The sequence below is a fragment of the Excalfactoria chinensis genome, chromosome 24 (genome assembly GCF_039878825.1).
Source record: "Excalfactoria chinensis isolate bCotChi1 chromosome 24, bCotChi1.hap2, whole genome shotgun sequence".
NCBI classification, from domain to species: domain Eukaryota; kingdom Metazoa; phylum Chordata; class Aves; order Galliformes; family Phasianidae; genus Excalfactoria; species Excalfactoria chinensis.
In genome coordinates this window covers 2,294,448-2,314,847 of record NC_092848.1, presented here as the reverse complement: position 1 = coordinate 2,314,847, position 20,400 = coordinate 2,294,448, and the positions used below count along the sequence as shown (strand labels likewise).

At 49.3% G+C, this 20,400-nt stretch overlaps 1 protein-coding gene across 13 annotated transcripts in view; it reads left to right on the top strand.

Moving 5' to 3' along the window:
• TANC2 (tetratricopeptide repeat, ankyrin repeat and coiled-coil containing 2) overlaps positions 1 to 20,400 on the top strand; it is a 136,131-nt gene that overhangs the window by 72,067 nt on the left and 43,664 nt on the right. For all 13 annotated transcript variants that reach the window (XM_072356816.1, XM_072356814.1, XM_072356812.1 and 10 more), the window contains 5 exons: positions 331 to 479; positions 3,592 to 3,778; positions 9,931 to 10,194; positions 14,001 to 14,126; positions 18,795 to 19,076. In XM_072356816.1, coding sequence (XP_072212917.1) covers positions 331 to 479; positions 3,592 to 3,778; positions 9,931 to 10,194; positions 14,001 to 14,126; positions 18,795 to 19,076 — 1,008 coding nt within the window. The remainder of the gene's footprint in view (positions 1 to 330; positions 480 to 3,591; positions 3,779 to 9,930; positions 10,195 to 14,000; positions 14,127 to 18,794; positions 19,077 to 20,400) is intronic.

Sequence of the window (20,400 nt, the reverse complement as noted above, 5' to 3'; positions counted from 1 at the left end):
TGGAGGCTTGAATTCATCACATCCAGGAAATCTTGCTTCCCAGTTGGGTTTTGGTGGTGGGGCAGGGAAAAGGAGGTGAATGTGTTGCTTCTACCTGAGGTGCTGAGGGCAATGAGAGTAGAAGTGACAGCCGGAATAAGAGTAAACGTGCCTTCGCAGCTGGGGGAATGAATAACCTTAAAGTTAATGACCATCAAATAACATTAACATAGACTTGAATGTAACCCAGAATCCTGGGTACAGAAGTCACATAACTGTGTTATGCTGGTAAATGCACTGAGCAGTAGGTCATTAATTTACCTGAACCTGTTTGTTTCTCTCCCTCTTCAGGTGACGCTGAGCAGGAGCTGGGACCCCCTCCATCCGTAGATGAGGCAGCAAATACACTCATGACTCGCCTGGGCTTCCTCCTGGGGGAGAAAGTCACAGAGGTGCAGCCAGGGCCCCAGTACAGCATGGAGGTGCAGGATGAGAACCAGGTATGATGTGTCGTCTGCTCTCCTTTTAACAGCAAATCACTGCGTGCTTGGGTTGGAAGGGACCTTACAACCCCCAGCTCTTCTCCCTGCTGTGGGCTGGCTGCCCCCCCCCCCAGCTCAGGCTCCCATCCATGGCAGTGGGCATCTCCAGCAATGGGGCACCCACAGCTTTGGGCAGTGCCAGGGCCTCACTGCATCTGGATAACAGATATCTCCCTCACATCTGACCTGAACGTCCCCTCTTTTATTTAAGGCCATTCATCCCTTGTCCCATAACTCTCTGCCCTATGAAAGCCTCTCTAAGTGCCATTCCAACACTGGAAGGCGCTCAGTGGTTTTATTGGTTCCCATCAGAATGCAGGATGAGAGATGGTGGTTATTTCCTCATGGCAGCTGAGTGTTTCCTGGTGATGAAATGATTGCAGTGAGGTGGAAGGCTGGATCTCCTCGTTCAGCAGTGAATCATTGCTGTGCATTCCAGTGATGAGCTGCCGCCATGTGAAACAGCTCCTATTGTTTCTTTCTGTGTCTGCAAATGCTGTGGGAGCGGGCAGTGTTTGTTGGCCTAACAGGATGGTTTCATGCTTGAAAACAGGTATAGAAGGCAAACGGTACGATCTCTGTTGTGGTTGAACTTGCTGCATCTTCTCAGGCTGCTGAATAGGGAAAGAGCACAAGGTCGGGCTCTTGGCTGTGATGTGGGGTTGGCAGAACCTGCTTGAGTTTCTCCCTCCTGCTGTTCAGCCTTCAGCCCCGGGGCTGTGCCTGCTGCTGTCAGCAGTGATGAAATGAGGACAAAGCTGGGAGACATCTTGCTGTTGGTTTTGAATGTTTTGTTTTAAGCTAAGAGAAGAACAGAGCAGGTAACAGCAAGGTGAGACTCAGAAGCTCAGCTGTAACTCTTCTTTTAACAGTTATTGCATGACTCTGCAGGATTCGGTCTCTGCTTTAGATACCAGCACAGCACAATTGCAGGGACTGGACTCACAATGCTGACTTCTTCAAGGAGCAGCAGTCAGAAGTGGCACTGGGCACCCACATGGCCCTATTGGTGCCCATAGAGCTCTGTTCTAAAGTGCCCCTAGGACAGGATGGCACAGCACCCAGCCCCAGGTGCTCCACTGGGCAGCCGGGCTCCCTCAGCCCCACTCCATAGGCACAACCAATGGGTTTGGGTCTTGAATCTCCTTTGCAGCCTGAAGGGCTGATACGTGGAAGCCAAGAGATGTGCTTTTATAAAAGCTTGGCCTTTAACACATTCATGAGGCTTTTTGTGGTTTCATTCAGCTTTTTGTTGAGGTGAGTTGTGATGGATTTGGAAGGTGCTCTGCCATTGTGCTGAAAATGGTGTGCTAAGAGATTTGTGGGATATGCAAAGATTAATGCTTCCAAGGCTGAGCAGAAGTGCAGATAAGGGGCAGTGGTGCTCTCACTGCTACTGCCCCATCAGCACATCCCATTCCCATCCAGCTGCCTGGTTCTGGACCTACTGAAGGATACAGTCCTCAATGCAGATGGCTGTGGAATGACGTGCTTGTTGGACGGACTCTTCCTTAATCACGCTTTCCTTAATGAGAGATCATGAATATCAAAGAATTAATCCTTTCTCTCTGACTTTTCGGGGAGCTGTTTTTGAACCAGAGCTGCCGGAGCAGCACAAAGGGCCGTGACAGAGAACTTGAATTCTGTGAAGCTTAGTGAGGATGTGGCAGATGAAACAGCAGCAGTCGTATTAATACAGAGTGTTCTGTCAGTGGGAATGGATGCTGAAAGCGAGCGCAGAGGAAGGTTCTTTTATACAGATACAGAAATAAAACATCAGTCAGTGCCGAGCCGTGGCTGCGTTACAGAGCTGCTTCCTTCTGCACGGAGTTCAGCCTGCAGAGCTGCATCGTTGGGGCCACAAATAAAAGAATTGGGAAGGACATCACTTCTGGCATTTCATCAGACAGGGATGCTATCGGCCAGCGGAGGGCTGAGCTTTAATTTCAGTGTTTTAAGGCTGGCAGATTGTTTTGCTGACCCCGAGATAAGCTATGATTTCGGTAAAGCAGTTGAGATAAAGGCTCAGCAGAGCCTTGCCGTGCGCAGCTTTGGAGCTGCAGTGCTGAGTGCTCTGACTGCTCACTGGGGATGTGCTGCTCAGGGGGCTGCCCCACGGTGCGCCCACTGCCACCCCACAGGGACCCCTTTGGTCGGGGGAGCACAGAGCTTGGAGGCCTGCCTTGGGATCCCTGTTCTGCTTACTGACGTCCATCCTGAGCAATTCTTGAGCTTTAAGTGTAGAAGAGTGAGAAGGAAGAAACCAATCTGACTTGAGACACGCTTTGTGACTTCTGAGCATGGTGCTGTCTGCGGGCAGTCTGGGTTCAGATGGTGTGAATGTGGGAATGCAGACCTCTGGGATCGTTAGGAAAGTGTTCACCCAGAATACAAGACATCCCCATTAAGGAAATTCTTAATTGGCAATTAACTTCAGCTGCTCTTTCCTTGAGGGCTGTGCCACTTTGCAACAGCAAAAGCAGGCAGGCAGGGTGGGCTCACCCATTGTCAGTGTGCTCTGCAGCCACACTTAGAGCACAACTTGTCACCAACGGCACCCAGCAGCAAACCTGTTTGCTTAATAAACTCATCTCAGCGCACGGCATCGGGTCTGTAAACTCACAGGATTTTTCTGCGTGCAGTTTTGCACAGATAACTTTTACAACAGCGTCCTTTTTGTGCTGCTGCATTTCTCCTTGTGTTCTGTCCATGGAGAGTCACCCTCCCAGTGTTGGGATATTTTGGGAACCCTCTATGATGGGGGAGGCAGCATCTCCAGGGCTGACTGCCCTGATTGGGGTTTTGGAGTCATCCCTCTGAGCAGAGCTGTGTTGGTTTTCCTGAACAGAGGAAAACATTTACAAGGCAAAAGGAAAATTGCAATCCCGCTGGGATTTCTGAGCAGATGCAAATGGCACAGAGGTCTGGGCAGGATTTCCTGACTTTGGTTTGTCTCGCTGTTAGTCAAGGTGAGCTCATCACCGCTTAGCAAAGCGCTCGCACCCTTGCACAGCAGCTGACGGAACCGCCCTTTGCTGACTGCTTTCTGCACCTCTTTCCCTCTTTGCAGAGCTCGGCCGTCACGCAGCGCATCAGCCCCTGCTCCACACTGACCAGCAGCACGGCCTCACCGCCCGCCAGCAGCCCCTGCTCCACGCTGCCACCCGTCAGCACCAGCGTCCCTGCCAAGGACTGCAGCTACGGGGCCGTCACCAGCCCCACGTCCACGCTGGAGAGCAGGGACAGCGGCATCATAGGTGAGCAGGGCTGCGTGCCCTCCTGCTTTGCTTGTCCCCTAATGCTGGTTGCTGTGCATGCAGCATGCTTTGTTGGAACAGCGTGTGCACCTTTCATAACAAGTGGGAGGCGTTCACCGTGGTCACCCTCCATCCACCCCTCCTCACTGATAAGCTGATATGGAGATGGTGGGAGCCGCCGTGGTTGAGGTTGGTGAAGTGGGAATCATTTGGTGCAAAGTCTTGGGAAGTGTTTAAGTGGTAGAAGACAAAGAGTGCAGCTGCTCTCTCCCTCTGCAAGGCCCGATGCAGCACAAGCAGAGGGATGGGTGTGCATTTGTGCCCTTGTCATACCGGTTGGATGTGAGCTGCTGTGCTCTGGATCTGTTAGGGCGCTCTCTGCATGACAACAGTTAGCAGGAATTATTTGCAAGGGACTGGTCCATATATGCAGCACAGGCAGCTGTGCTCTCCTTGTTTTTGGAGGGTCAGGGATCAGGTTTCCCTTTGCTGTGTTCCTCCTTTATTGGATGCAGGGCCCCCCCGTGCACCTCCACAAAGGCTCCATAGAACCCTTTCTCCTTATGGGAGAAAGCTGTTGTAGAACTGTTGGGTTTTCTTCCTCTTGAAAGCTCAGCCCCAGGTTAGAAGAGCAGGGCAGGAGTGGTGTGATGGTAGCATTGCAGCTGAAGGAAGGGCTGATGTTTGGGGGGTTATCTGCTGCATCTTTTACAGCTGCTACTGAAAGCTATCATAAATGTATGTTGCTTGCTTGCAGAACAAGGAAAGCGGGGAGGAGGGAGGAGGAGGGAGCTGACAGGAGCCCGGAGCCAGTCAGCCTTCTCCTGGAAGCTGCTAAATCCTTTCAGTGCAGTAGAAGCTGCTGCTGGGAGTGCTGACCTGGCTTTAACCTCAGAAGAGCTGTTGGCTCTCACAGCACAGAGGCAGCCAACTGCTGATGTTCAGAATCTGCTACTGGAAAGAAAAGTGTTCACACAACCCCGCGTTCCTCCACTGGACCTCAGTGCTGTTGGGTGCTGTGCATCCATCCCAGCAGAAATGCACTTCTGACACGTGACGGAATGCAGAACATCTCCCACATTGCCATGCAAGGCTCTACTCTTGCCAGCACATAAAGAATCTTAGAATCATACAATGGCCTGGGTTGAAAAGGCCCTCAATGCTCATCCCCCCGGTATGTGCAGGGTTGCCAACCAGCAGCCCAGGCTGCCCAGAGCCACATCCAGCCTGGCCTTGAATGCCTGCAGGGATGGGGCATCCACAGCCTCCTTGAGCAACCTGTTCCAGTGCATCACCAGCCTCTGGGTGAAAAACTTCCTCCTTTGCTGCTCTGCAGTACTTAATGGAGAGACCATTTGGAGCAAGGAGATGTTTATGATGCTGAAGCAGCTGAAATCAAAGGCAGTGAACTGGGTAGGTCCTCCTGCACCGCTGCTGTCGTGGTGTAGGTGGATCTCATCCCATGCACTCCAGTTGGCTTCCCTTAGGTTTTGTGTGCTTTACAATGAAGGCTGACTTCTGAGCTGTCACAGAGTCGCTGCTTCCTACATACGTGTCTGTGGGTGAAAAATGGGTTTGTGAATAAATTGGTCCAGGCTGCACACTGAGCAGAAGAGATGCTGCTGGCAGGAAACCAAGACGGGTTTCTTTACAGATTTGAGTTTGGAGAAGGGAGCAAAGAGCAGCTCAGAGGTCCCTCCGAGATGGATTTCGCTCTGGTTCGATATTGTTGTGACCCTACAGCTGTTGAGTTCAAGTTCTGACCTTCTCATCAGTATTATGAAGCGGCTGCTTAATAATGAATTAAGTTTCTAAGAGCTACAGATTTTTCAGTTTGCCCATCCGGGTTCATTCCCCAAAGGAGAAGCTCCCTGGATAATGTTGGATGTTGATGAGCTCTGCTCTCTAATGCACCTGCATCTTGCAGCAGTGGGGTGATGTGGCAGGAGGAGGAAAGAGAAGTGATTTATCAGACATCTCATAGCGTGGAATCATAGAATGGCAGAATCATGGAATGGGTTGGAAGGGACCTCAAGGATCATCACACTCCAACCTCCTTGCCTCAGCCTTGGTGTATGAATAACTCCCCTCCGCATTGCCTCCTTTTTGCTCTCTTGTTTAATCTTATAAAGCTTCAAGGCCATTAGGAACCTGAGAGAGCCCCTCATCTGTCATTGTGCTTTCCTGTCACAGAGGTTCTCCTCCAGCTGTCCTTAGGATCACAGAACCATCACCGAGGTTGGAATAGAGCTCTAAGATCACCCAGTCCAACCGTCCTACTTGTGTGGTTTTATAACAGGGATGTGTCCAAATAATTGTATCTTGGGACACTTTCCCTTTGGAAGATCAGAACTGTTGCATGTAGATTAGATTTGGAACCTTACTAACAGCTCTCTTTGGTGTTTGCTGTGCTTAAAAACACTCATCACCATGATTCCCCAAACAAGAACCTGCAGTAGAGGAGCTGGAGCTGTGCTGTTTGCAGAGGGCTGTTTGCAGCGCTGCTGCTCTGCTGCATTTCTGCTCTGCACAGCACGTAGCTATGAGCCCTGTCTGCCTCACAGGCACTCCTGTTGTTCCTCATCCTGCTTGTCAGGGAATTCAGATTCAGAACAAAAAGAATACGGGGTCAGCACGATGCTATGGCCAAGGTATTTTTCATTATGTTCCGAGAGCTTTGTGTGCTCCCTTGTGATTGATGGTAGCTTCAGGCTTGAAACAGAAATGGGTTTACCTGTTTAGTCTCTGTTGTTTTTAATAGGATTGGTGATGTGACTTAAAGCAGTGCTTGTTTTACCCCTCTTTGTGAGACCAGTGTTGTAAGAGAAGTGAAGCAGATGAGGAGCAGGCTGGGGTTTGACCTGCAGCTTCAAGAAGGGCTGAGTCCGTGTCCACTCCTTCCTTTTAGCTTGGACATCTCCAGTGTGACATGGCAAGTTGTATCTATACTTGTATATTGCCCAGGGAGGTGGTGGAGTCTCCTCCTGTGGATAGTCCTGACCCATCTATATACTGACTTATTGTAGGGAACTGCTTTATGGGGATTGGACACAATGATCTCTGGAGGTTCCTCCCAACCCCTGCGGTTCTGTGACGTTGGGGGGCCACGTTCTAAAGTTCTCCATCCACAGATTTGAGTTCAGGTCTTAAACTGCAGATTCCTGCCACGTGAAATAAGTCTGGTGCAGGATCCAAGGGTTGGGAAGTAGTTTTGCAACTCTCTGTGCAAGGCCTGCATGGTGTTGGGAGTGAAAAGAGGTGAACCCGCAGTGTTTGCACAAGAGTTTCTCCTATGCGGTGTTTGAAGCTCACTGCTCTGCTGCAGTTATTTTTTTTAATGCAATAAAATCCCTGTTTCCTTCTTGAGGTTTATCCTTAATCCCTACCTATAATTAATATCGTAGCTGCTGCTTGCCATTAAATGGTAACCGAAGAAAACTGCTTTTTCCTGCCATTCCATCTGCAGTGTGAGCAGAAAGGTGATGTTTTCCAGGCATGATCTTTGCCTCGAAGAGAGTTGGATGGGATGGCAAAAATCCCTTTGTGTGACTGGAGATAAGTGCAGCTGGAGCTCTCTTGCTCTGGGGTGCACAGAGGTGAATTCCTCAGTCCTGCCATCACAGGGCCTTTGTGCTCCTTAAAGGGCTGCACAGCTCTCAGGTGCTTTTGATGCCTCAAATTCTATCTGCGCTCGTATTAAATACGATGTAGATTGGCCACCAGCTGATGCACTGAAGATCTGTATATACGTGCATCTATGTTTATCTGCACATGGCATTAGTGCAGTGCTGTTGGGAAGCACAGCTTGTCAGGTCCTATGCCTTTAGCACGTGACTCCAGAGCTGCCCTAATGCTGTGCCTTCTGCCCCTATCGCTCTTGTGCTCCCCAGCCTACTCATGGCTGCAGCCCACCAGCTCCACTGGAGCAGCCCAGAACTGCACTATTCTGCCTTTTCTAGTACCCAGGTTGTGCTTTCCAGATGGATTCAGCAATGGGAAGATCACAAAGTGCTGTTCTCTGTGCACAGCCCTGCAGCCCTTCCAGCTATGCTCCAGCACATCCTGTAACCCATTGCGGGGCTATAGACTGGGAAAGGCTCAGTTTATCTTTCCCAAACCTAGAGCATGCCGTCTGGTTTTGTATCCTTCTCTTTAAAGATGGGACCCACAAGAGGTTTTGCAGCAAAGAACTCTTGGTTTCCTTTATAAGCTTTGCATTGAGGAAAGGTTTCCTCTGTTATCTCCATCAGTGTGACATCCATTGTGTCATCTGACAGTGCTTTGATTTGCATCTCAAGGGTGCAAGGACTTCAAGCATGGGGTTCTGATGGGTGCTGCTGCAGCCCCTTTGGCACTGGCAGGATTCAGTGCAGCTCAGGATTGTGGGCTGTTGGAATTCTTTGTCATTAAGGCTCATTTTCACAGTCCTGAATCACAGAGCCGTGAAATCTCAGAGGATTGACCCTGAATGTTTTGCTGCAATGATCCACACTGCAGCAGGGCTGTGTGAGCAGCAGCAGAAGTTTGGAACCTGTGCTTCATTTCTCAAGGTTATGGCGGAGCACAGCACAGCGCGGCGATAAGGAAGCAAAGTTATTAAGTTTATAACTCTTAGAAGTCATATTTTGCTCAAGAGAAGAGGTAAGAGAGGTGATGGTTGGTTGGGCGTAGAGCCTGCCATCTGTGCTTGAAAAAGCTTACTTTGACCCATAGTTATTTTGGTTTTTACCCTCAGTTTGGTGTATTGGAGGTCTTAGCTGCTGGCGTTTCTCTGCTAAGGTTAATGAGAAATGATTAATGAGAAATAGGCTGAGGTTTCTGAAATGAATGTTCTGTCAGTGAGGTGTATTGTGCCCAGCATTGCAACCCTGGCTGTTCTAGTGGAGGTTTTATAGTCCAAAATGTATTTATCAGTGTTGGCAGCCAAAGAAAGCTGTAAGTGTCACCCTGGGTTTTATCTTAGCTTCTCCAATTGAAGTGTGAGTATGTTTACCTGACAGAAATGGGTGTCTGAATGCCAACAAGTGGATGTGGTTCTCACCAGCTGCATGTGTTGGGTTTCAGGTCTCAGGATATATTACAAAGAGCTGAATTTTGGGACACTCGGGGGGTATGCAGGCATTGAGCTGACAGTGTGGACAAGCAAACACAAAGCCCAGAGAGTAAAAGATAGGAAAGGTGAAAGTTGAAGGCTACCCCAGCTCCATTGGGATGGATGCGGAGTGGACGTTTCTTTTATGTCTTTGTATTTTTGGATGATGAGTTGGTGGCTTTACGAGGTTGATCTCTCAGTGTGAAGCCCAGCGTGGGGATGGGTGGTAATGAGGGAGTGCATCCCCTGCTCTGGGAGGGACAGCATAGGGATCTACACAACCAGCACGAGGCCACAGAGCCACAGCATTGTGCCCAGGGACAGATATGAGCAAAGAGTTTGGCCTTGGCTTGGTATTTACCATGGGCTCAGTGAAAGTGATGCATTTCAGGGGATTTAGGAGATAAATATCTCCAGGTCCATCCACACGCACACCCAGGGTTTGGGAATGGCTGGAATGAAATTGAATGTTGAGTTGAATGGTGAGTGATGTGTTAATGTATCAGCAGCTTTGCTCTTGGGAACTGGACAGTGCAAGGGGGAACGGGTGGATTGAACAGAAAGCGTCCCAAAACTGGAACAAATCAAACCATTGCGTTCAACTTCTGAGCTGAACTCACCCAGAGGAGCAGTTGATGGTGTGAGGCAGGTGGGGGGGGTTCCGTCTGTGTGGCGTCTCATTGTCAGACAGTCTTTATAAATGATATTTGGTAAGGTTATGCATTTCTGAGAGCGCCGTCTGGAAGGGTTGTGGCTGTGATGTGAATTCGAAGGTAGGAGCAGCGCTGCTAACGGATCGTCCTTAATTGTTTCTGGGGCTGTGTACCCTTAACGCAGCGTTACACATCATTTTTAATACTCTCTGTAATTACAAATGGCTTCTATCAGTGTGAGCCCAAATGTTCCTGCAGAAGCAGCATCATTAAAAGCAATTTCATCTGATTTATGTGGATGTGGAATGTATGACGAGCGTGGCTGTTTGGCTGCGGCGTTGCAATGTGTGTGTGTGCAAGCAGTTCTTCCTCCCGTGCTCATTTTCTTTGTGGTTCCTTCCTTCAAGCCACTTTGACGAGCTACTCCGAGAACGTGGAGCGCACAAAGTATGGAGGGGAAGGCAGCAAGGAGATGGGATCCGGCGGCAATCTGAAGCCCTGGCAGTCCCAGAAGTCCAGCATGGACTCGTGCCTGTACCGCGTGGATGAGAACATGACGGCCTCCACCTACAGCCTGAACAAGATCCCAGAGAGGAACCTGGAGACCGTCCTGTCCCAGTCAGTGCAGTCCATCCCACTGTACCTCATGCCACGGCCCAACTCGGTCGCAGGTAAGAGCATGATGGCTTTACTTTCAGGTTGGGTTGTAGTTCAAGGTGCAGCCCTTCCATATCACAGCCCTTGTCTTGTGCTCCTCATCTCCTTTCCGTAGTCATCATCATTTAGTGGAACAAAAACTGCTTTCTCACATGCCATATTACTTCTAAATGGAAAACTCTGGTGAAAAGAACCGTTTCTGTTGGTTTTTAATGGCTGTTTTGGCCATCTGTGATGTCGTTTTAACAAAGCTGTGCAACTGTAAGAATATTGGCAAGGAGATGTAAAAAAGCAAAAAGTATTTCCTTCCTGTCTTGCAATACAAATACACAGTACTTCAAACCTGAGATCGATTCCACATCTGCCACTTCTTGTCTTCCAAAGGGAAAAGCCAAGTGTCCAAACTTCCCTGCTGATCCTCAGAGCCTCACAGCAAAGTCAATTAGGATAAATGGCCTACAGAATAATTGCTGTGGATTCCACCTCTCTCAATGGGACTTTGCCTTGGGTGCATTAGCACACACTTGTGCATGCATTGCTTCCTCTGGAGCAGCACCTGAGATCAGCCAACAACCAAACTCCTTTTGTTCTGGCTTAGCATCAGAACTCTCTTCATTTAATTTCAGGTGCCTTGTTGGAAAGGTTCTTAAGCGATACAGCAATAGCTTAGTGGTGTCTGAACGCTGCTGAGTGAATGCTGCACTACCTCAAGTTGGTACCAGAACAGCAGCAAGAGGATTAGAAACACTAAAGCTGTACTGAAAAGCTTCTTGCTTGGAAGTATTCTTTCTTGCATTGCTGTTGTATTGCTTGGATTGCATGTGGGTGATCCTTATGGGTCCCTTCTGACTCGGGGGATCCCGTGATGATCTTGTGATGATGTTGAGATATCTGTCTTCATAGACACGTTGGAAGGTTTGGCCTTGGTCTGTGTGCAGTCCAGTATCTGTGCTAGGATAACGTCTGTTAAAGCAGCAATGCTTCCCAACCCAGGCTGCATTGCATAACCGGGATTACATTGCCTCTTTTAATCTCACCCCAGACAGTCAGAGGCCCAAAAGCAATGCAGAAATGGGTTTGTCATCAGGACTAAAACACACAGAGTGGAGGTACAACATCTGCCACGCACGCACATCTCAGAGACTAAAAGCATGGGATTTCAGCATGGAAACAAGTGATGGAACTAAAAGACTAGGAACTCAGGCTGCAGAGCCTCATCACCTTGGGCTGAGGTTCACTTCTTGTGGGTGAACCCTCACCAACACCATCAGAGGAACGCTGGGCTGCCTACTGCACTCCTTCACTCTGACGTGTGGCATTCACTGAGCAGTCATGTCATCAGCAGTTCTTATTGAAACCTCAGCCTCAAAGCCAAAGAGAGAAGATGAAAGAAGGAAGTGGAAAGGAGCAAAGAAGTGGATAATGGAGCTTGTTGGGCAGTTCCTTGTGATCACAGCAAATCACAGCAGAGGTGGTTATGATTCCCTGTGTCATCACGTTACCTGTTCTACAAAGCAGGCTTTGCTTTTGTGCTGTTCTTCTCTGCAGAGATGGAGCATGCTCTATTCTAATGTGGGAAACCAGAACTGCAAGCAGCCGGAGCTTGGATCCAAGAAAAACACCTATAAAAGTAATCCCAGGTCTTCCAGCAGTTCAGTTGTACGGCTCAGAGCCATGTGAACGCATTGAGCTTTGCTCTTTTACTCTTTTATTGTTCATGGCAACTGAAAGCTGCTACAGTGTTTGCTTTCTTCCTGCTGCATCCCAGGCAAACACAGGCAGTAATTCATCGTGCACTCTTGCAGCAATTAGCAGGAGGCACTTGGCACTGAGGCTGTGCATTCAGGCCTTTGGGTGAGCACACATGCAGGGATGGACACAGCAATGGCTCTGGGAAGGAGCAGCACAGGAGCTGTATATGAACACCTGCTTTGCCCAGGGGAAAGAGAATCAATGCCAACCGGGCACAGAAGGAATTCAGTTAAGACCCAAAAGGAAACATTACCCTAATTGTGCTCAACTCCTCCTTTGCTCACTCAGAGCAGACGTCCAGCCCAGCAAGATGTCATTGAAACTGAATTGTATGTATTAATATGCTGAAGTGGGATGCACAGGGAGGATCTCACCTTGCAGCGGTGCATTCTGCCCCAAGCAAACCGAGCCCACGTGTTTGGCTGCTGCATCACAACTCCATGCCTCCTGTTCCATATTCAGAGCTCATTGGGACCTTGGAAGGATTGCAAGTATCATTTTTGAGGAGGCATTTGTTCCTCCTGTGTGTTATATCTGCGGTCACAGTGTCTTGCTGCACAGAATAAACCTCACCACTGAGGAGAAGCTTTTGTGAGTTTAATAGTATATTTTATAAGATCAGTTCATCTTGCATCATGTTTGAAGTACCGCAGCGTACTGTCAGGAAAAAAATGACTTCTGTTTCTCTGGCTGGAGACCTCTTTAATTATTCCTCTGTTCTAAATGGGAAAGAGAAATCTCAGCTGATCAGTGGGGACACTGCAGGGATGCTCTGTGACAGAGCAGTGCTGGAGGTGGGAGCAGAAGGGCAGCTCTGTGCTGCTGGGAGCATCTCTCCATCACACAAGTTGTTATCGTAGAGCCATAAAATCCTTAGGGTTGGAAGGGATTTCTGAGGGCCATCTCTCCCAACTCATCACAGTGCACAGAGACACCACAGCTCTATTGGGTTGCCCAGGGCCTGGTCCAGACCTGCAGGTCTTTTTCAACAGGGCTGCACTCAATTCTTCCACCGCCCAGCTTGTATTGGTAATGGGGGTTGCCTCGACACGGGTGCAAGGCCTTGCACTTGGATTTGTTGAACCGCATGAGGTTCACCTGGGCTCACTGCACAGCTTGTCTAGGATGTCTAGGATGGCATCTTGTACCTCTGCTGTGTCACCTCAACCCACAGTTTGAGGTGAGTGAAGGAAATCTTCATCTTGGAAATCTTCATCTTGGGAATCTCTCAGTCTCACTTTATTTTTGGCTGCAACAAGAGCTTGGAAAGATCTGTGCACATCCATTAGGTTCCAGGTGGAAGGAATGCTCCTCTTCACTCCAGAATGCTCTGCTTTGTGAACTTGATGCGTCCCATGCAGTGGAAGAACCCAGCACTGCATGAGCAGAGCTCTGCCCAAATATTGACTCATTTCACAGTGGAGGATTGGAGTCAGCATCTCCAGCAGTTTTTGAAGGAGTCCTATGATTAATTATTTTGATGTGATGTAACAGTCTCGTTATGGTATAGTCGTGAATGGAATGTAAATGGTGCTTAGTCCCAACATTGCAATGGATGTATCAACAGAGGGAGGTGGGCATGGTGTAGAGCAGCTGGGTGCTGGGCAGACGATGCATCACTGCACTGTGCCTACCAACCACATCCCTCAGTGCTGCATCTCCTTATCTCCAGGGACAGTGACCCCATCACCTTCCTGGGTGCCTTTTTCGAATGCATCACTGCTCTTTCAGATCAGTTTTTCCTGATATCCAGACTGCATTATTGAGTTGTCTTTAACAATCCTAACTGTCAAGGCCCGTGTGCATGTAGTTGAGTGAGTTTTGTATTGGGGGGTATCAGATATGAGCGTCCCCATTTGTCTTTGTTGTTTGTGAATGTTGACAAGGGAGCAACCCAAAGCAAACACCACCAGGGCACGAGAAACCGTTACCAAAGCATTTCTTGATTCCTAGCTATGGGAAATCAGCGTTGCCTCATCTCAGCTGTGTTGACACGTGGTACTTACACCTGCATGCTTTGTTGACAAAAGGAAATGGGAGCTAAGATGGGCTCTGCTCTCTCCGGCAGCCACCAGCTCGGCTCACCTGGAGGACCTGGCATACCTGGATGAGCAGCGGCACACCCCCCTGCGCACCTCCCTCCGCATGCCCCGGCAGAGCGTGGCCGGAGCCCGCACACAGCAGGACCTGCGAGGTAGGAGGAGGAGCCATGTGTGTCTGTGTATCACTGTGCTGGATGGGGGATGAGCTCCTGGTCTGTGGGGATGCTCCTGCAGACGGTCCCTGAGCTCCTCTCCCCGCTTGCTCCCTGAACATCCCTGTTTCTGAGTGCTGGGTTCATTCAGAGCATTGGGAGTTCTCCCCTCGGTCCCTTTGGGGTCACCCTCTGCAGCAGGGGCTGCTCACAGTGTCCCTCACCTGCATTCAGGTGTCCCTCTTAATGCTCAAGGGACTTTCAAGGGAGAAGGCTTGCGTGCTTCTTCCTGACAAGCCCCATACAAGGTCATCATGAGAAGAAGCACAAGGGCTGGCAGTTCCGCCTTCTATTTAATTCCAGTGAGACTTGGCACTGCCGTAACGCTGTGTCCATGAGCTTTCCATCCCTTCTTACTCTTGGTTTTAGCTTCCAGTATCTCTGGGAGCAGTGGTGGCCCTGCAACCGCAGCGCATCCCCCAGTTGGTTCTCCCTTCCCATTGCCAAGTGAGCAAACAGCAGAGGGGCTCAGAGGGCAGCACACAGGGGCTTCTTTGGCTTCTGCTGCTTTGAGGGTGATAAGATAAAACCTCCTATTCCTGCTCTGGGGTCTGCACAGAGCACATGAGCCCCCAGTGGTGGGGAGAAGAGCATTAAGAGCATTTGTGTTGTGCTGGATCTCAGTCTGTCATGAAATCATCTTGGCTGGTGAGGCTGTTACAGAAATGGATGAGCAGCAGCAAGCGAAGAAGGCAAACTTTGACAGACAGGATTTCCATATGCTCGAGCAGAGCAGCTTGCCAAGGCTTCGTAATTTGCAGTGATTGCATCCAAAACATGGAAGTTTATTGTAGGAACAGAATCAAGTTGTTTTCCAGACGCGCTCTTGAGGAACGGAGCGCGGCATGTTTTCTTTCTTCTCTTCCTTTTGTGTGTTTTCCCTTTATGTTGGTGTTGCATGGGAATAGCAGCAGTGTTTGGGTTTTTGGAGCTTGTTCCTGGTTCTGTGAGGAGGAGATGTGCTATTTTTAAAAAGAGGAGGGGAGAGAGGAGGGTGTGAAAAAAAATCAAGCAGTATTTGGAAATATTTTCCTTTCAATGAATAAACCCTATTTGGGGTTGGCTTTTTTCCCCCAAAAAAAATAGGAAAGAGCCCAGATATTGCTGTGAGGTTGCAGTCATCTGCACTGCTGCCATTTCCAGCTCTTTGTTCCAACTGGAGATGCTAAACTTGGGTTCAGTTTCGCTGCCTCCACTCTTGGCATTTTGTTGGGGCAGTGGATCTGGACCCATTGGGCTGTGGGTGCAGCAGCATCCATCACAGCCCACTTATTTGGGTCCCAGCCTTTAAGAATCCCAGTGCAAAGAAATTAAATGGGGACCATCTCGGCTATTTTCTTTTATGGGCTGCTAAGTTGGTGATTTGAACCAGAAGTGCAACTTTGCAATGTAATCCCCGAGGCTAAGAGCATTACAATGTTTGTACCGTGGCAGGGTTTTAATAGGATGGTGAAGGCTCTTTTTGGTGTTGCTATTTTGAGCCAGCACAGTTTGAAGCTGTTACGGGTTTCTGTAACCTAGAATAGAACTGCAGAGTGGTTGGGTTGGAAGAGACCTTAAAGATCCCCCAGTTCCAACCCCTGCTGTGGGTTGATGCCATCCAGTAGGTCACAGCACCCAGGGCCCCTTCCAAGCCAAAGTACAAGGCGATGGTTGGGATCTGCCATGGTGGCTCCCAGCTGGTGCAGTGTTAGAGGACCCCAGCTTTTGCCAACAGGGCTTCTTTTCCTTCCCAAATGTCAGTGTTGGTGCAGGGGGAGAACCTTGTTGGGTCAGGTGTCGTCATCCTTCTTGATGCCTACTCCACACTGCAGCCTTTTGGGTCTGTTACAGCGTAGTTCAGCATTTTCAGGCACACAGTCCATGAAAAATAGGCCCAGGTTTCATGGTGATGGATGGAGGCACTTAAGATGACACTTGAAAGAAGCTGCAGTCTGAAGCAAGGAAAGGAAATAAATTCAACATTTGGCTAATTTATGGGCTCCTATTTACCAAAGGACACAGTAGATTCTGATAGATACTGTGTTATTCAGAACCACGTTTCATTGTAATAAATATTAAAGTGCTTCTTGCCTGGGCTTCATTTCAAGATGCTGGCAATATCCACATCGTGCATCTCAGCCCTGCAGAGGCTTCCTTTGGACAGCAAGATGCGTTTCCATCAGGAGTTCAAATGCTTCTGGAGCAAAATAGCAAACAAATAATGAGCTGTGGGTGCTGGTTGTCAGCACAGGCTGTGAAAGCAGGTAGTTTCTGGCCAGGTATGGAAGGTTCTTTCAGCAAAGCAAGGTAACACAAACCTACATGGAGCAGCAGAGGATGACCTGCATGGTGCAGGCTGAGCTGTGGTTCCTGCATGTTGGCAGCCCAATGGGTTTTGTTCAGTTGTGCACATAGTACAACCACTTCACTCGGATTTAATTGATGTTTTCAGCTGTGAAATAAGAGCCAGGAGAGAGATGGCAGACAGTGCTTCAGCTGGGGGTTGAATACATTGCTTGGGCTCTACCGAAGCTTGCACAGTATTTTATCAGTGCTGTTACACTGCCATGAAAACATGATGCTGCTAGATTTGGTGCTGTCCCGCTCTGATAGCCATTTTGTTCAGTCCTTTGCTATCAGCTCAGCTTCTAAGAGCAAGGATTGGTTGTTCTTCTGCAGAACGGAGCCGGTGGAGGCTGCAGCTGTGGCTCAGCAGAGCTTTGCAGCACTTGGAGCCTGTTCCTTTGCATGGGGCTTGCTGGCTTGCTCTGCTGTGACCCAGGGGGCTGATAGGGCTCTAGGACTGGGTCATGGCAGACAAGTGGGCACGTCTCCACTGGGGTCATGTTGTTCTTCAGGGCTGTGCCCATTTATGTCCAATTTTAGGACAGCCTTTGTCACTGTAGGATGTAGCAGTTGGCAGTGCACCCATCCCCATCCTCACCTCTGGAAAGAAATGGGGATTGAAATCTGTTTCTCCCCAGCATAAAGCAGAGTTCACTGTGTCTCACAGCTGGTAGGTTTAAGCAGTGAAAGCTTTTCATTCACTCCTGAGGCCGTTTGGTACCTGATGGCCGTCTGGCTCACACCTGCATGGGCTCCACACAGCTTTGCCATACATTCCCACTCACTCACACATCCCATAGAGCTGCAGCTTATCAACCCCCAATCTGAACTCCGTGTTTTAAAACCAAAGCAGGCACCTGCTGCCCTGAAAGTTTCCCCTGAAGAAATCATCTCAGCAATAGAGTGTGAAGGAGCAGCAGCTGTCCCTGCCAGCACAAAGTACTTCCATCCATTTCTTTTTTAGGTTTATATGTATCATCTCCCATTTAAAGACCTTCCAGGCAGAACGAGCTGTATGAGTTGATCCTTCTGTTCCCAGGTTGGCATCGGGTTGGTGTGGAGCTCCTGCTTTTTTTAGGCGTGCATTCCCTAGATAGCTTGCACTTGAGTGGAAAGAATGGCAAATACCTTCTCCCTCCACCCCCAAATGTTCCTGCAAAGGTTCCCAGACTGGTTTAGTTTTAGTTATTCACTTGATAAGAATCCAAAGGTGGAACAAATGCAAAGCCAAGAGCTGAGCGTGGCAACAGCAGGAGCCATGCAGGAGTCCCTGTGCCTCCCCAGGGTCCCCAATGTCTTTGGGATCCTTAGTATTACAGGGAGGGAACAACGTGTAGTCGTAGAATAGTTGGGTTGGAAGGGACCTTGGTTCCAACCCCCAACCAAGGGCTGTTCCAGGATGCAGAGCTGAGGACACTGTCCCCAGGTGCCCTGACTCTGGCAGCCCATAGAAATGAATGACGGTGTTAATTTCATCATGAAAACAAACTCCAGCAATGGCCAAGTCATTAGGTAAAAACAAAATAGAGCAGGCTGCTTTTTTGGTGCTTCGTGCCTCTTTTAAATAGAGATGAAAAGATTCCGGATGCTATGAAGCCATTTGTAGCCCTCTTTTATTACCTTCAGAGGAATTAATTAACCCACAAACGCTTGCGATTTTCCCTTGATTGCCAAAGGGAAGCACTTGAATTTCTCTCCCTCCCCCTGCTAAGCTCTGAGGACCATTTCAAAAGATGAGCTTGCATACAGAAATGGGGAAACGAACCCAGCCAGCTTCTGCATTTGTGGCTGTTGGTGCTGCAGTGTGTGTGGCAGGTCAGGAGTCCTTCCTGTGCTCCTTGCTAACAACAGGGCGCCTGCAGCACCGCTAGGATCTGCTTTTGCATCTCCCACCTGAGGCAAAAACACACACGCATGTAGCTAAACTGGGATAACCACAAGGCAGGGGTTGGAAGAGACCTCAGAGGAGAGGCCAGCTCCCTGTTGTGGTAGGGTCCCTACCATAGGTTGGTTTCCCTTCAAATACTGGAAGGCCACAATGAGGTCTCCCAACAGCCTTCTCCCTTATCCATCCACTTCTGTGATGTTTTTAACAGAAAAGATCCCTTCAGTTTAGCCTTTGTTGCAGAGCAAAGGAAGCAGCTGCAAGCAATGTCTGTACTACTTGTAATAACCAAGCTTATATTCTTTTTCCCTCTTGCAATGCAAAGATGCCCAACTAACAGCTCAGTAGCTGCACTCAGCATTAACACGCAGTTCTCTCCTGGTGTTTGTTTGCAGTGCGCTTTGCACCCTACCGACCTCCAGACATCTCCCTGAAGCCGCTGCTCTTCGAGGTCCCCAGCATCACCACCGAGTCCGTCTTCGTGGGCCGGGATTGGGTGTTCCATGAGATCGATGCGCAGCTGCAGAGCTCCAACACCAGCGTGAACCGCGGTGTGGTGATCGTGGGGAACATTGGCTTTGGGAAGACAGCCATCATCTCCAGGCTGGTTGCACTCAGCTGCCACGGCACTCGCATGAGGCAGATCGCATCCGACAGCCCGCACGCCTCACCCAAACGTAAGTGTGACACTGTACAGCTCTTCAAAGTCTGGGGCCCTAACCTAACCCTAATGCTAACCTAACTAAACCTTATCCTAACCCTAACCAAACCTTATCCTAACCCTAACCAAACCTTATCCTAACCCTAACCAAACCTTATCCTAACCTAACCAAACCCTAACCTAGCCAAACCCTAACCTAACCCTAACCTAACCAAATGCTAACCATACCCCTAACCGCTAACCGTAACTTAACCCAACCTAACCAAACCCTAACCCTATCCCTAACCGCTAACCCTAACCTCACCAAATCCTAACTCTAAATGTCTGTGCCCTTCTGCAATGTTCTTAGTGAAAAAGATCCCATTCTCCTTCAGTTTAGTCTTTGTTGTGGCTGCAAGCAATGTCTGTACTACTTGTGATGCAGATGTTCTCTGTGAAGGGTCAGAATAGCTCTCTCCCCAGTTCCTGCCTTAGAAGCCTCACAGATTTTCTCCCATCAGAAAGACTCCAATGCTACTTTCAAGTATTCTATCATTACAAATCCTTCCCGAGGATTTTCTTTAGGACCAGGTTGGATGAGGCCATGGGCAGCCTGGTCCAGTCCCAGGACTGGAGGTTGGTGGCCCTGCTGTGGCAGGGTTTGGATCCCAGTGGTCTTTGGGGTCCCTTCCAACCCAAGCCATTCTGTCATGTTGTTGCCCTCCTTTCCCATACAGACTCAGTGTGTGATGCTGTAGAAGCCCAGGGTGAGTCCCAACCCATGTGGGTTTAGCAGCCAGGACTGCTCTGCCTCCCAGTCCCATCCAGTTCCCATCACTGCCCCAGTGCGTTTGCAGGTGGGGATGGCAGCATTTTCCAACCACTCTGCTTCCAGTAAGCGAATAAGACGGGACTAAAAATACCAGGCTCTGTACCTAACTGTATCTTCAAGGATCCAGGTCACTGTATCGCACAGACACTGTAGTTAAATCTGTTTACTGGAATCCAGTGCTCTGAGCCATGGAGAGATATCTGAGATGTCACCGCTCGGTGCCATGTTGAGGAGTGCCACTTGTCAGCACTAACCCAGCAATGCAGGGTGAAAGGCAGGCCTGGTTTCTCTATTTTAGCTGTAACTCTGCAGAGCAGAGGCTGCACGTCTCCCCAGTCTGCTGGAAAGGACTGTGGGGTTTAAAAGACTGTTCTGCACTGAACAGCCTTCATGCACGAAGGACAGAGATCCCCGCTCACCCAAAGCAGCCCTTGAGTTCACACTCAGGTGTGCCCATGAGGTTAAAGCTGAGCGATTCCTCAGTGTCAGTCACTGGGGTGAGAACCAAAGAATCACTCAGTTGATGGCT